This window comes from Molothrus aeneus, chromosome 3 (assembly GCF_037042795.1).
Source record: "Molothrus aeneus isolate 106 chromosome 3, BPBGC_Maene_1.0, whole genome shotgun sequence".
Classification (NCBI taxonomy): Eukaryota; Metazoa; Chordata; class Aves; order Passeriformes; family Icteridae; genus Molothrus; species Molothrus aeneus.
Window position 1 is genome coordinate 83,940,578 of NC_089648.1, and position 14,236 is coordinate 83,954,813.

Below are 14,236 nucleotides of genomic sequence, written 5' to 3' on the forward strand. Positions count from 1 at the left end.
TTTTCATTGATGGCTGCCAACTAAACTCTTGTTCTCTGACATCATTCCTGACTTCCCATTTGCTTAAATTTCCAAACCTGGAGACTGATGCCACTCAAAAACTTGGTCAGTTTGGACCTGAGAGTGTGGTATAGTATCAGGAGACCTAGTTGACTTATGGTGGCTCAGATTTTTTGGGTGAATGCAACTGTGAAGATCATGAGTTGGATTTAGCATGAAAAAGCAAACCAGGGAGGGCAGAATGTCTGCTTTTCTGGGATGAACTTTAAATTGACCCGTGGACTTGTTTAGGTCATAAGCCAGGATTTTTGACAACTTTTTTTTTTTTTTTATTACTATTTTAGTCAAATTCCAACTATCTGTTCAAAAACTCTCATAAAGGAGAAACAAGAAAACTGGACCTGCCCATGTGCTCCTCTGATGCACCTGTGGAAACAGGAGCAGCGTGAGGTGAAGGCACAAATGTGAGGAGGGTGGTGATATGAGTGCTGCCAGGGACTTTGCTTGCATAACACAGCGTGCAGGAAGTTGGTAGTTCAGCATCTAAAAACCTCATCTCCTTTTTTACTGGCTTTGGCACTCATACAGAATTGTTGGGGACAATGTATATCAGAGGTATGGATGTGCCTCTAGTGTGTAACTGGTGCTTGGATATGTCAAGTTCTGTGCAAGACAAAGTTTTAGTACAGAAGGGGGCCCTCATCACCAGCCTTCTAGCAAAAGTTAGGTGTTCTGGGACTTTGCAAAGCAAGCATGTTTGCATAACATCAGTATGAACTGTGAAATGAATTAGTGTTTCTGGTGTTTCCAAGATTCACAATCTTTTTACCAACTCTGTTTATTTGTTGCTGAAATAGATAGCTTGCATTTAAAATGGCACATAAAGATTTCCTTTTCTGTTTGTACTTGGAAAAGTAGCTCCACTAGACCTGTGAAAAAAAAATGTTGTTTCTCACTTTGACAAATTCTCTTCCACTGAGCAGCTGTAAAGCAGTGGTGTGTTTTGCATACCAGTGTATCTATAGGAATAGGATTTTAGTACCAAGTATAGGGGAAGAATTCCTCAACTGCAGTGATTGATTCTTGGGCCTTATTAATAGTTTCTGATTTCCTTCTTTATATTAATTATCAAGGTCCTCAGTATACAGGAAACTATTTTACTTTAGATACAACATTGTCTTTCACAGTGTCCATTCTGTCCTTTCTAATGGTGGGCATTATAAATTAAGCCGTGAGATGCTGTTTGCCTCTTATTACTTCAGGAAAAAAAAAATCAACATAACTTTTCTAGGACAATCAAAGCCAAATTTTAAGAATTGAACAGTTCTGTCTACACTTAAATGGTTTTAAATATATTACTACTGCATCATCATAGTTTAACACAAATAGGTTAACAATCTCATGATATCTGTTTTATTATGAACTGATCAAGAATTCATGTTGTATCATGATACTTTGCTTTCCAGTAGACTGTGCACGCTTCTCAGGTTTAAATATAGTTGAAATGTTGTGTAAGGGCCTGGTTTCTTATTATTTGTTCCAAGTGTGTAATCCTATACAAGTACTAGTTTGATATTCCTTCCTCAGACACAGCAGCTTTTAAAGTTACCTCCCACATATGTAACTTCTTCCCTCATCCCAGGTGATTTTTATGCTCTATATGAGGATTGAAACTTTCCCAAATCTCTTCCTTTCATAACATTTGATGTTTCAGTGTGCTGCCTAGATGCACACAGATGGCTCAGTGGGAGGAAGCAATACAAATGTGCTCAGACTCGAAGGCCAGATTGCAAATGGCAAGTCAAATTTGGGATATACCAACCTTTCAGAGTGGTCTTCAAATCTGGCATGTTCTTCAAGCGTATCATTAATTTTGTGTTATCTCTCAGTAACACTGGAACTGTAGTCAGGAAAAGAGCCTTCCTCAGATTCAGTTGTGGTTTTTGTGTTTGAGCATTCATGATCTTCCAGTCTGTGCAACACTTGCCTGACTTCAGGCTTATGTGTCTCAGAAGCAAAAGAATCTCCATAAGGACCTTGAATTTTCATGATGCAGTGGTTTTCACTTCATTTCAATATAGCTTTTCCAAAAGCAATTTGTATTGATGTATTGTGGTTCTGAGCTATGTGGAGAAAAGGTCATTACAATGATTATACTCAAGGCAGATGTTGTCTGTATTAGTTACTTTGCAGTAAAAGAGACACCCATCAGTCTGTCTATTAACAGTATTTTGTTTCAACATGATGGACAATACAGAAATGTTTGCAAAAATAGTTGCAATATTGAAAGTATTTTGACTGATGCTTTTATTTTCTTTGTGTGACATTTGAATTTATACATATATATATATATATATATATATATATATATATATATATATATGTATATAGTATTACTTGAAGAAAATCCTTCTAATTGGGAGTAAACAGGAGTTTTGTATGGGATGGGACCAGCTGACCCATTGTGTTTGCTTGCCCAGCAATAGATGTTCAAATTATGGGTGATTGCATCTACTCTGTCTTTAGTAGCACAAATCTGTGATAAAATACTAATTCACAAATGGGAATCAGAACACACAACAAGAGCTTGTAGAAGATGTTTACAGGTAACAAATCACCATAGAAAATAAATGTGTCCCTTTGTAATTCTTAGAAAGGAAGGATAGGGTGTGAGCAGTTCAGGATTATGATAACCAATATGCTTGAAGTGGCCATGGAAACAGAAAATTTAGGGGAAGCGGATGGATGACAATCCCGAGGGAGCAGCTGCTGTGCCAGCACCTATTCAGGCAGCTGCTGTTGTGCAGGGAGAGAGCTGTGGCTGCTCCCCAGCAATGCAGCCCTCTGCCAGCGGTGGGAATCCTCCCCTCTGCCCAGGCACTACCACACAGACACTTCTCTAGCATGTGTGTATTTATTCACAACCTTCCCAATTCCACTTTTGCCTGAACCAAGTTAAACTGACTTTAACCACACACAGGGAGTTTCCTGCAGGCTTTGAAAATGCCTGGATGTAAATCACCTAAAATTGCTTCTTTTTCAGTTATAAAAATTGCTTCATACCAGGCAAAATTGATGAATTTGAAGCTGTGGTGCTGAGAGTAATACTGGGAAAAAAGCAGGTAAAATAAATGTTTGGTATTATACACGAATGTATCTTGACCTAAGAAGAAATTTGTTATAAAAAGCAAATCTTCTCCCCAGTTTTACATAGCAGCGCAGTCAATTTAAACTTTTACCTCCTTTCTTCCCTCTAAACCAAGTTGTGGTTTTGTTTTCTTTTTTAACCTTGAGTGTATTTCATTGTAATGCTGAGCAAGGAATTGGATACCTTGCAAGAATTACTGGTTGTTGGCAGTAAACTTGCCTGTTGCAGGGAGGCACAAATTCCTCTGGTAAAATCTTAGCAACAAAGGAGTTGGTGAAAAAGATTCTTGCTAGATTACATGTGGCCAAGATTTCACCCTTGATCTGTAGGTGGAATGCAAAAAAGTTGCCTTTGAAGCCACATATGTGGTTATTGGTTACAGTGTGCTGCCTTCTCTCCTGCCCAGGCACACTCTGTAGCACGTAGGATGTGTAGAGCTGGGGAGATCCTTCTCTAAAACCATGAAGGTCTTTTTTCCCATAGAAAAAATAAGTTGTTTTAGAGTCTGATAATTAACAAGAGTGGCTTGGAAAGAGAAGGAAATGTCTTTATCATTTGTGAAACATTTCACAGTACAAAAGAAACCGACCACGTATCTGCTTTGGAGTGAAGCCAAGAGCTTTTCAGTGCACTCTCTATGGATAAAAGGAGGAGTGACACCCACCCCAAAATAGCCAGCAATTGAATGTCCAGCGAACATGTGTGGGCTGAAGCAGCCAGTCTGTGAACTGAAAAACATCTGATGAACAGAGTAGTGTTTTCCCCCACCCCCTCCACTCAAGAAAAACCCTCCATCAGACGATTCTCAGGATCAGCTGGTAGTCAGTGTTTGGTTAACCACTGAGAAGCCAGTTCTATTTTAAAGGACATTATGAGTAACCCTTACAGGACCCAGTTCAGAGATAAAGTTGCTATAACTTTTAACTATTATCCAGACACAATCCAAGTGATCACTTTTTGGAGAACTTGCTTCTGATGAATCTACATCATTGTTGATTTCTGAAGCCTTATTTTTCTATGCTAGTTTTGCCCACTAGGGACCTCAGTGAAAGGCTGATATTAGTGGTGCCTATTGATCTTGTCCTTGGGTATTAAAATTTCTTCCTAACTTGGCTGTTTCTCTTTTCTAGACCATTAGAGGATGGAAGCAGACTCTCATTAATTATTTACTGTTTTGATTTTGTGCTTCCTTTCCTGTACTAAGAATGTGATCTTTTAATGAATGAGCCTAAAATTACTTTTGTTTGGTTTTTCTGGTGACAGCCTTTCAGATGCCAGGTTAGTTTATTTGCTTTGACATTCATATTGCATCCTTTTTATCTTTGCTTATGAATAGCTTATAAAATATGCATGATGCAGACAAAAGAGACTCAGGTGACAATTACTGAATGAAATTCAAGATTTATGCCTTATTTCCAAGGCTGGAAGAAAGATATTTGTAAGATTATTTGATAAGAATCCTCAAGAAGAGGATTATCAGGTGTGGTGCATATATATGGACTGCCCAGAGCAAGCCCATCTGTGTAGGCACTTAAAGCTTCCTTTATGGCCTCAGTTGAACACTATGGCATAAAGTCCTGCAGCATCTGGGGCTCGCCTGGGTGCTCCTTGTTATATGTTCCATTAATATCTGTTCTCCAAACAATAATAAACAAAATGTCTGCTGTCTTTATCAAGCTACAAAGAGTGACCCTGGCTTTTATAATTTAAGAATAATGTAATTTGCTTGGGTGAAAATATCTGTCCTGTACAAGTGAAGCCTCACAGACTCAGCTTTTCACAGCCTGATTGTTCTGTTTTCTCTTGATTCAAGCCCACATAGCTAAATTTCAAAAAGACTTGTAGTGATTTTTCCATGCCTGATGTTTGGTTTGGTTGGTAGTGGAGTTTGTAAATCCCAGGTGACAGGACTTCTGCCAAAAACTCAACTAATCAAACAATTATTTCTGTTCAGTGTAATTTTTTGGTTTTTTTTGCAGAAGTTATCTTTTTGTTAGAGAAGTTTGGAGCAAGAATGATATAATTTGTCTTGTTTGCAGTGCCAGACACACTGTCATGGCTTTTAGCTAGATTTCAACAGATTTCCTCTTAGTACTGATCTGCACCTTTCTTTGCAAGTAGCCCCATAAAAATCAACAATTTGATGCATCTAGGAACTAGTGATTCTGGTACTTAACAAATTACAATTATTGTGGATGTTAGCAAGAAAAACGGTGTAAGCTATCAGAAGATAGATACAAGGAGAGAAGAGAGATTTCTCAAGTATTTGGGTTGAAGAAAGTAAAAATGCAGCTTAATTGAAAGTATGGAGTCTGCAGTTCAAGAAAAGTGGTTTTTTTTTTTTTTTTTGAAACAAAACTGTAAACATACTCAACTGACCATAATTTCAAAATTCTTTTTCCTAGATCTACTTTGGAGTTGTTTCTTTTCATGGTGTACAATAAATGTAATTATCTTTTCTTATGGACTAATTTGGTTTTCAGGGTAAGAAAGGCTAGATTGTTCTTTTAATTAGCATTCAGAGCAGGCAAAGAAAAGGATGATAATCACATCTATTATCTGGATGGGTAAACAGTAGTAAAGGGCAGTCATTCCCTGTCTGGTGCTCAAGTGCAATGCACAGAAATAATTTTATTGATCCAATTTACCAGAAGATTTAAGGGCCAGATAATAATTTGGAATTTTATGGGAATGTGTAATATTTCAGGTTTATGTTGCACTTTCCTGCAGTGAAATGGAGAACTAAATAAAGTAGCCATTAATATTTTCTTTGAGTCTTGAAATTTTATGCTTTTCAGGGTTTGAGGCAGATTTCCAGCTTAATATAATGAATTACATTAAAGAAAAACATTGTGATGGCCTCTATCTGTGTGATTCCTCCAAACAGGAAAATGTCTTTAGAAAAGTTATTTTCATACCTAACTAAACATATACTAATGATTTAAGTAGAATTGTTTCATGCATGTTATTTTTAATATTTATTCCGATTTAGGCTGTTTGGACAGCTTTGTGTTTGGTTTGTGTTTTGTACCCTGGCCCTGCAGCAGGCTGGGGGGAGCAGAGGTGCCAGCAGTGTGTGTGGCACCTGGGCTGTGCCAGCAGCCAGCACTGTATGCACACTGTGAATCCTTCTGATCCAGGGGCATTTGCTGCCCATAGACTGGCTTCCAAAGCTGTGCTAAGGATGAAGGATCCATATTTGGATACTGCACTCTGTGAGCTAAAGAAACTGCAGGAGTTTCCGGGCAAGATAATCCAGTCCTGTTCCTATCATTCAGCCCAAGGGAAACATGCTGACTCTGTATGAGTCAGGGTGGGTTTTTTATGGGACAGTGAGTGTTGTTTCCAAAGGAATTACATAACCATTCCACTCCTAGCATCATGGTAGTCAAAGTATATTAGCAGGGGTTTGCAAGCTTTATGCATTTAAACAGACACCTTATCCTAGTAAACAGTGTGTTTTTCTGAGTTACTGTTCCCTTATACTTGTTGATTATTACCATAAAATATTTCTGTTGCTGTTCAGATTTGCTGCTGATTTTAGAACAGATCCTTTATTGATTTAAGCATGATCGCAGTAAAATTTCAAGTGGTTCAGTGAAATTGCAGGCTTGTGTTAGAGTTAGGCTAAAGATGTATGACCCAGAACTGTCTCATGACCAATAAAGCAAATTTTTAATTTTAAACCATCATAGCAAAAGCTACAGATAAATGTTTTTGCTTGTCATGTAACCAAAAACAACCTCCAGGAAAAATGTTTGCATTAATGTGTTAGAGCAAGTCTGATGTTTGGTGCTAAACAAAACTTCCATGGCAGCAAGAGATTTTGGGGCCAGTGAAGCTTTGATATTTGTTACAATTCTAGTGTGGGATATTAAAACTTAGGATAATGCTCCCTATCATACTAGATTAACAACTTGAATCTTATTTGTAGCTAAAAAAGGCAGTAAGATGATCTAAAAGGAAATGCAAATGATAATGCAAATGTATGTGCAAAGAAATAAACCACTCTGATTTTAAGATGTAATATATGTTTATATTGTCTTTGTGATGCTTTCCTCATTCAACTGAAAATTGCATATTTTTGTTATGTATAACCTTATGGTTTTATTCATTTCAGGCAAGCTCTATATGGGACCAGGGCAACTGTACCATGATCTGCAGAACCTTTTACATGACTTGAATGTACTTGGTCAAATTAGCCAATTAATAAGCAGCCTTAAAGGAAACTATCAGGTAATAAACAAAGCTGGATTTATTTTTCAAGTCTGTTCTTATAAAGTTGTATAATTGCCTCTCTCTAGGGTTTGTGCAAGGCATTCTTTAGTCCTCTCTGCAAAAAGTGGAATAATTTTTACCTCTAGTATTACCTCTAGTTAACAGCATTTAGTGTTGATTGTTAAGTGTTATAAATAGAATACAGCTGTCCTTCTAATCTTGCTTTTCTTTATTGTTTTTAAGTGTAGGTGGGTACTACAAGTGTCTGCATTTGTTCAGTAGCTGATAAGCTTATATGGAAACAGAATTACATTTTGATGTTAAGAAATTGGATTCTGGCAGTTAGACATGGTAGTAGGAGGATGGTTGTTTGGAGGAAGCTCTTGATCCCCATCCAAGCTCATAATCCTGGCTTTTGGGGGGAAACTGTACTTAAAACTGAGTATAAATCACAAAAATATAAAAGGATTTTCAGAAGAATTTTGAAACTATTTTGCTTTAACTTTGTTCACATCCCTTTGATTTAGCTTATATTCTGGCAAACAAATGTAGTACTTAACACCAAATGAAGCCTTGAGACTTCAAATAATTACTTTTTTGCTTGGTTTTTTATACATTTTATATGTGGTTACATGTAGTTTTTAACTCCTACCTGCCACCACAGGTTGCAAATGTGTGTATATGTATGAATATATGAAAGCTGAGTTTCTCTTGGCATATCTTGGCTTCAGAGTAAAGGCATTAAATAAAACATAGCATTTGGTGAAAATATGTACTCTGAATGAAATTTATGGAAAGATTGCTTTTGGGAAAAGCTTCACAAGTATTAAAAAGTGAATTTCATCTGCATAATTGGGAATATGTATAGCACAGATATACCATAAGACATTCACCCATCACCATATAAAAAACCTTTCTAGCCTGTGCTGACAGTCAGAGGTAACTACACTTTGAAAGCTTAACAATCAGTCACTGTTTCAGGGTAGATGTGTGTAAGATCATTACACAAATTTAATTGAGGAGTGAGGTCAGCTTCTTGATATTTGAAAAACACTTAAGTTGTCATAGAATTCTGATGATGGAAAGTGTGGAAGTGTGAGTACTTCTGTGTACTTGTTAGTCTTGATGTTTTGTACATTCAGGTGAGCTTTTACTCTCTGCAACAGAGCACTCACCTTGCAGTTATTGTTTCAGCATCTTAAACAGGTTTAGACCACGCATCTTTCATGATGATTCTCTAAACATTTTGACTCAAAGATTTGAACAAAAGCATATTTTCCATATGATTTGTAGATGTTTTCGAAATATTTTCTTTAGTAGCAGAATTGGTGATGCTGGAATAAAGTAAAAGGCTTGTGCATACACCTGATACAAATTCACATTCTTGAATTTGACAAACACTTGGGAATGTCATTTATGCATCATCAAATTGAGCAGCGTGGGATTAAATGTTTAGATTAAATACATTAGAAAATATTTTACAGATATTTCTGAACTGTGTTTACAATTATGGCTAAATTATCCATGATGGAAATGTGGTCTAATTGAAGGCATGTGTCATTGTTTGTTATACGCAGGAATCACCTTATTATCCTGTTTGCAATATGCAGGTAGGCTGGTGTTGAATTTTAGTTTTTTTCATTTTTCAGAACTTAAACCAATCTGTAGCCCATGACTGGACCTCAGGTTTACAAAAACTGATTTTGAAAAAAGAAGATGAAATCAGAGCAGCAGATCGCTGTAGAATTCAGCTGCAACTCCCAGGAAAGCAGGACAAGTCAGTAGAAATCTTGATTAAAAACTTTCTAAATTGGTTTATGTATTAGGTATAGATGTACAAGTGAGGATTTGGGAATCTGTAGCTCTTCCCTCCCTTCTGTCTCTATAGTAAGCCCCTGACTTTTGCTCTTAAGCCATAATGCTGGCAGCTTTAATGCTCCAGAGCAGCACTGTAGCTTTTCTCCTGTTCCTCAGCCCAGCTTTAATGCTCCAGAGCAGCACTGTGCCCTTTCTCCTGTTCCTGAGCCCAGCTTTAATGCTCCAGAGCAGCACTGTAGCTTTTCTCCTGTTCCTGAGCCCAGCTTTAATGCTCCAGAGCAGCACTGTGCCCTTTCTCCTGTTCCTCAGCCCAGCTTTAATGCTCCAGAGCAGCACTGTAGCTTTTCTCCTGTTCCTCAGCCCAGCTTTAATGCTCCAGAGCAGGACTGTGCCCTTTCTCCTGTTCCTCAGCCCAGCTTTAATGCTCCAGAGCAGCACTGTAGCTTTTCTCCTGTTCCTCAGCCCAGCTTTAATGCTCCAGAGCAGCACTGTGCCCTTTCTCCTGTTCCTGAGCCCAGCTTTAATGCTCCAGAGCAGCACTGTGCCCTTTCTCCTGTTCCTCAGCCCAGCTTTAATGCTCCAGAGCAGCACTGTAGCTTTTCTCCTGTTCCTCAGCCCAGCTTTAATGCTCCAGAGCAGCACTGTAGCTTTTCTCCTGTTCCTCAGCCCAGCTTTAATGCTCCAGAGCAGGACTGTGCCCTTTCTCCTGTTCCTCAGCCCAGCTTTAATGCTCCAGAGCAGCACTGTAGCTTTTCTCCTGTTCCTGAGCCCAGCTTTAATGCTCCAGAGCAGCACTGTAGCTTTTCTCCTGTTCCTCAGCCCAGCTTTAATGCTCCAGAGCAGCACTGTGCCCTTTCTCCTGTTCCTGAGCCCAGCTTTAATGCTCCAGAGCAGCACTGTGCCCTTTCTCCTGTTCCTGAGCCCAGCTTTAATGCTCCAGAGCAGCACTGTGCCCTTTCTCCTGTTCCTCAGCCCAGCTTTAATGCTCCAGAGCAGCACTGTGCCCTTTCTCCTGTTCCTCAGCCCAGCTTTAATGCTCCAGAGCAGCACTGTAGCTTTTCTCCTGTTCCTCAGCCCAGCTTTAATGCTCCAGAGCAGCACTGTAGCTTTTCTCCTGTTCCTGAGCCCAGCTTTAATGCTCCAGAGCAGGACTGTGCCCTTTCTCCTGTTCCTCAGCCCAGCTTTAATGCTCCAGAGCAGCACTGTAGCTTTTCTCCTGTTCCTCAGCCCAGCTTTAATGCTCCAGAGCAGCACTGTAGCTTTTCTCCTGTTCCTCAGCCCAGCTTTAATGCTCCAGAGCAGGACTGTGCCCTTTCTCCTGTTCCTCAGCCCAGCTTTAATGCTCCAGAGCAGCACTGTAGCTTTTCTCCTGTTCCTGAGCCCAGCTTTAATGCTCCAGAGCAGCACTGTAGCTTTTCTCCTGTTCCTCAGCCCAGCTTTAATGCTCCAGAGCAGCACTGTGCCCTTTCTCCTGTTCCTGAGCCCAGCTTTAATGCTCCAGAGCAGCACTGTGCCCTTTCTCCTGTTCCTGAGCCCAGCTTTAATGCTCCAGAGCAGCACTGTGCCCTTTCTCCTGTTCCTCAGCCCAGCTTTAATGCTCCAGAGCAGCACTGTGCCCTTTCTCCTGTTCCTCAGCCCAGCTTTAATGCTCCAGAGCAGCACTGTAGCTTTTCTCCTGTTCCTCAGCCCAGCTTTAATGCTCCAGAGCAGGACTGTGCCCTTTCTCCTGTTCCTGAGCCCAGCTTTAATGCTCCAGAGCAGCACTGTAGCTTTTCTTTTGTTCCTGAGCCCAGCTTTAATGCTCCAGAGCAGCACTGTGCCCTTTCTCCTGTTCCTCAGCCCAGCATTCTGGATGCAAGAAGCAAGAGAGGAGCTGAACAGTCGCTGTTACATTCCTTCTCCAGCTCCTCACATAACATTTCATGTAAAGTATATGGTATATGGCATATCATAGCCTGCACACTTCAATCAGAGCTGAGTCTTTGTCTAAGTATTAGAAAATAATGAAATTTCATCTTGCTCAATATTTTTAGCCATGGCTATATTCGTACCAAATGCATTTATAGGTGGCTTTTTTTTTTCTGCACTGCAGGTCTGGGCGGCCAACTTTCTTTACAGCTGTGTTCAATACATTTACCCCTGCCATCAAACAGTCTTGGATCAACAATTTACAAATGGCTAAACTGGCCCTTGGTAATTCCTAGTTACTCAAATTTCATAACAAGTTAAAATAGCTCTCAATGTACAGTGTAAGATATATATATATATTTTCTTTTGGAGAATGATTTTCCTTTTTTGATGAAAACTATAGATGTTTAAAATTGCAATACAGTAAGTAGTAGTGATTGTGTATCACTGCAAAATAATAAAATAGATAAAACAGGGCACTCATTATGAAGGAATAAATTTTCAACAGTATTTTAATGAAGTCTGGTATTCATTATCAATTGTTGCATCTAAATCAACACAAATAGTGTCTAAGTTAGAGCAATAAAAAGTATGCTGTCCTTTGATGTTCTTAGTCTCCTGTGTTTGCACAAAGGGATAGGTTTCAAAAGATACTTGGACTTTTCAATGCCTAAGTTGAGAAGCATTAACTTGCTTGAAAGCAAGTTTCACCAGCACATGGTCAAAATAGAGTGCTTTTGTGATGTCTCATGGAAGACAAGCAAAATAACAAAAAAGAAGAGAGAATGGATGTTTCCATCACTCCAGGACAAGGATCCTTATAATTATGGTAAACTGGCAGCTGGTAGTGATGTTTCTTAAACAGGCAGAGAAATGCTGTTCAACAAACAGATTTCTTAGAATCTTGAGGAGAGGTTTGATGTGTTTTTTCCTCCTGCAATATTCAATTTACAAGATCATTAAGAGACTACCCTTGACGTTTTGCTAATGTAAGATGTTCTTTTTTTGTATTATCAGTATGTGTGTAATCTATTCAATTGAATTTCCGTTCATAGTTTCGTGTTGTCATTTATGCATCTATGGCATAAGAACAGCCTGATTTGTATTGATTCATCCTGACAGAATTCTTTTCTGTTTCTGTGGAAAGGTGGAAGTGATTATTCAATGAAAGGATTGTGGAATGTTTATTGTTTTTTCTTTCTATTATAGCAGAGGATAACCTGTTAGGTTGGTTCTGCATAGAAGATGATGGGAATCAAATCAAAAAGGAAAAACATCCTCTCCTTGTGAGACACATGCCAGTGATGATGGCCAAGCAACAGGAGTTTAAGGTGAACAGAATTTTGGTATGAGATTACAATTAGGTTTTCTTGTGTGATATAATTTCTAAAGAATACCATATTGTAAATACATCTATTAGTTCACATCTGTCACTTCTCTTGAGCAGCTACCTTGATTTAAGGCCATTAGCAATTAAAGGTCCATAAGAGTCACAGGAATGCAAAATGCTGCAATCTTTTTGAGGCACTAAGGAGCATAATGTTTATTTTTACATAGTATGACATTCGATTTCATATGTAAGTGAATCACTCAGTGTAAACAGAACTGTTGGGAATTTTTAGTTCATCTTGAGATTTCCAAGTGTGTTTTTGGGGCTTAGAAGTAACTTAAAGCTTACAAAGAGCAGGAATCTGATCTCCATGAAAGCTGTCCTTTCCTGGTGTAACTATGCTAAATCCTCCTCAAATTTCTGATTTTTATCAGTGCACAGAGAACAATATTTTAAAAAAAAATTTTTAAATTATGTTTCATGAAATCTTATGTAAAATGTCATATTCTGAACAGTGATATAGACATTGTCTTAATGGTTCATTTCCTAAAGCAATGTGTCTGTTTGAAGCCTTATTGACCACTGACCTTGATGATGAAAATAAGTACAATACCAAACCAATAGATGAAAGGGAAGAGTGCTGGATGCTGTTTTTCCAGTGTACCAACAGGATTTCTTATTGACCAGCAGTCAGTAAGTCTTGTGCAAAAAGAGTAATGGAAATGAAATTGTGCATGTGTGGATAGAATCCCAAAGTTAAGTTAGTGTCAGTGCATGAGTTCTGCTTAAAGAGGTGAGTCTGCAGGCCCTCACTGCTAGAACAGCCTACACAGGAGAGAAGCTCAGCTGACAGTTTCACTTCACATGTGAGTATACAAATTGGATGTTGGGGGAAAATAATCCATGGTTCAAAATGCAGTAGAAATGTGTAATGGTGCTAAGACAATCTATTCTTCTGATACTGGCTTTCAGAGCAGCTAAACTTTACTGAAACTCTCTGATTTCCCATACAACCAGTCATGCTTGTCTTATTAAACAGCTTTTTCTGAGGTTTACTTTCTAAAGTCACCACTGGTGAAATAACCAGCTATTTTAAATTTTTTTCAGAAACTTAAATCATGTATATATTTCCTTAGAGCTCAGGCATTTTTAAGTCCTGAAAATGCATGCCAGGATCAGTGAAGGATCAGGCTCAACTCTTGTAATCAAGTTAGAACAGAGTCTTCTTATTTTGAAAGGAAAGGGAAGTTTGTCACCTTTACAGTTGGCTGAGATCTTTGCCTTGGTCACCTCAGGAGAGCAGAGTGTGGGACAATATTGGCCTCAGACCTGGGCTAACTTTGCCAGTTTTTCAGCTCCTAAAGTAATGTGGGTGTGAGCCCAGGTGTCATTCCTGGTTCTCCCAAATCCTTGATAATACTAGGAAATATGACTTAAGTATTACTGCAGCCTCAGCTGCAATTTGGCTCTCCAGCCCCAGCTGAGGCTGGGAAGAGAAGCTCTGATGGCTAATCCTGTTTGTTGGCTCTCTGTGTGCTGCTCCTGCTGCCCACTGGTGTAGGGAGACATCAGAGCAGGTTTATGTCCCAGGCTTCTGTCAAGACTGAGAGCTATACTACCAGGGTTTAACTATGGAAAAAACATCACTTTTGACTAAGATGCAAAGTGACACAAGGTGTAACAAGGAGCCTGGGAAATATCCAACATGCAGACTGTCTTATTTTTCACTAGTGATTTATTTCATTGACACAGCCACTGTAAATCACTACAAGTAGATAGCTTCAGCATGTGTTAAATGAGACATGCTAAGACAG

The 14,236-nt window shown here is 38.9% G+C and overlaps 1 protein-coding gene across 2 annotated transcripts in view; it reads left to right on the forward strand.

Moving 5' to 3' along the window:
* The window catches only part of ARHGEF10 (Rho guanine nucleotide exchange factor 10), a 111,780-nt gene that overhangs the window by 65,619 nt on the left and 31,925 nt on the right, over nucleotides 1–14,236 (forward strand). For both annotated transcript variants that reach the window (XM_066547288.1, XM_066547289.1), the window contains 4 exons: nucleotides 7,269–7,384; nucleotides 9,016–9,143; nucleotides 11,277–11,377; nucleotides 12,302–12,423. In XM_066547288.1, coding sequence (XP_066403385.1) covers nucleotides 7,269–7,384; nucleotides 9,016–9,143; nucleotides 11,277–11,377; nucleotides 12,302–12,423 — 467 coding nt within the window. The remainder of the gene's footprint in view (nucleotides 1–7,268; nucleotides 7,385–9,015; nucleotides 9,144–11,276; nucleotides 11,378–12,301; nucleotides 12,424–14,236) is intronic.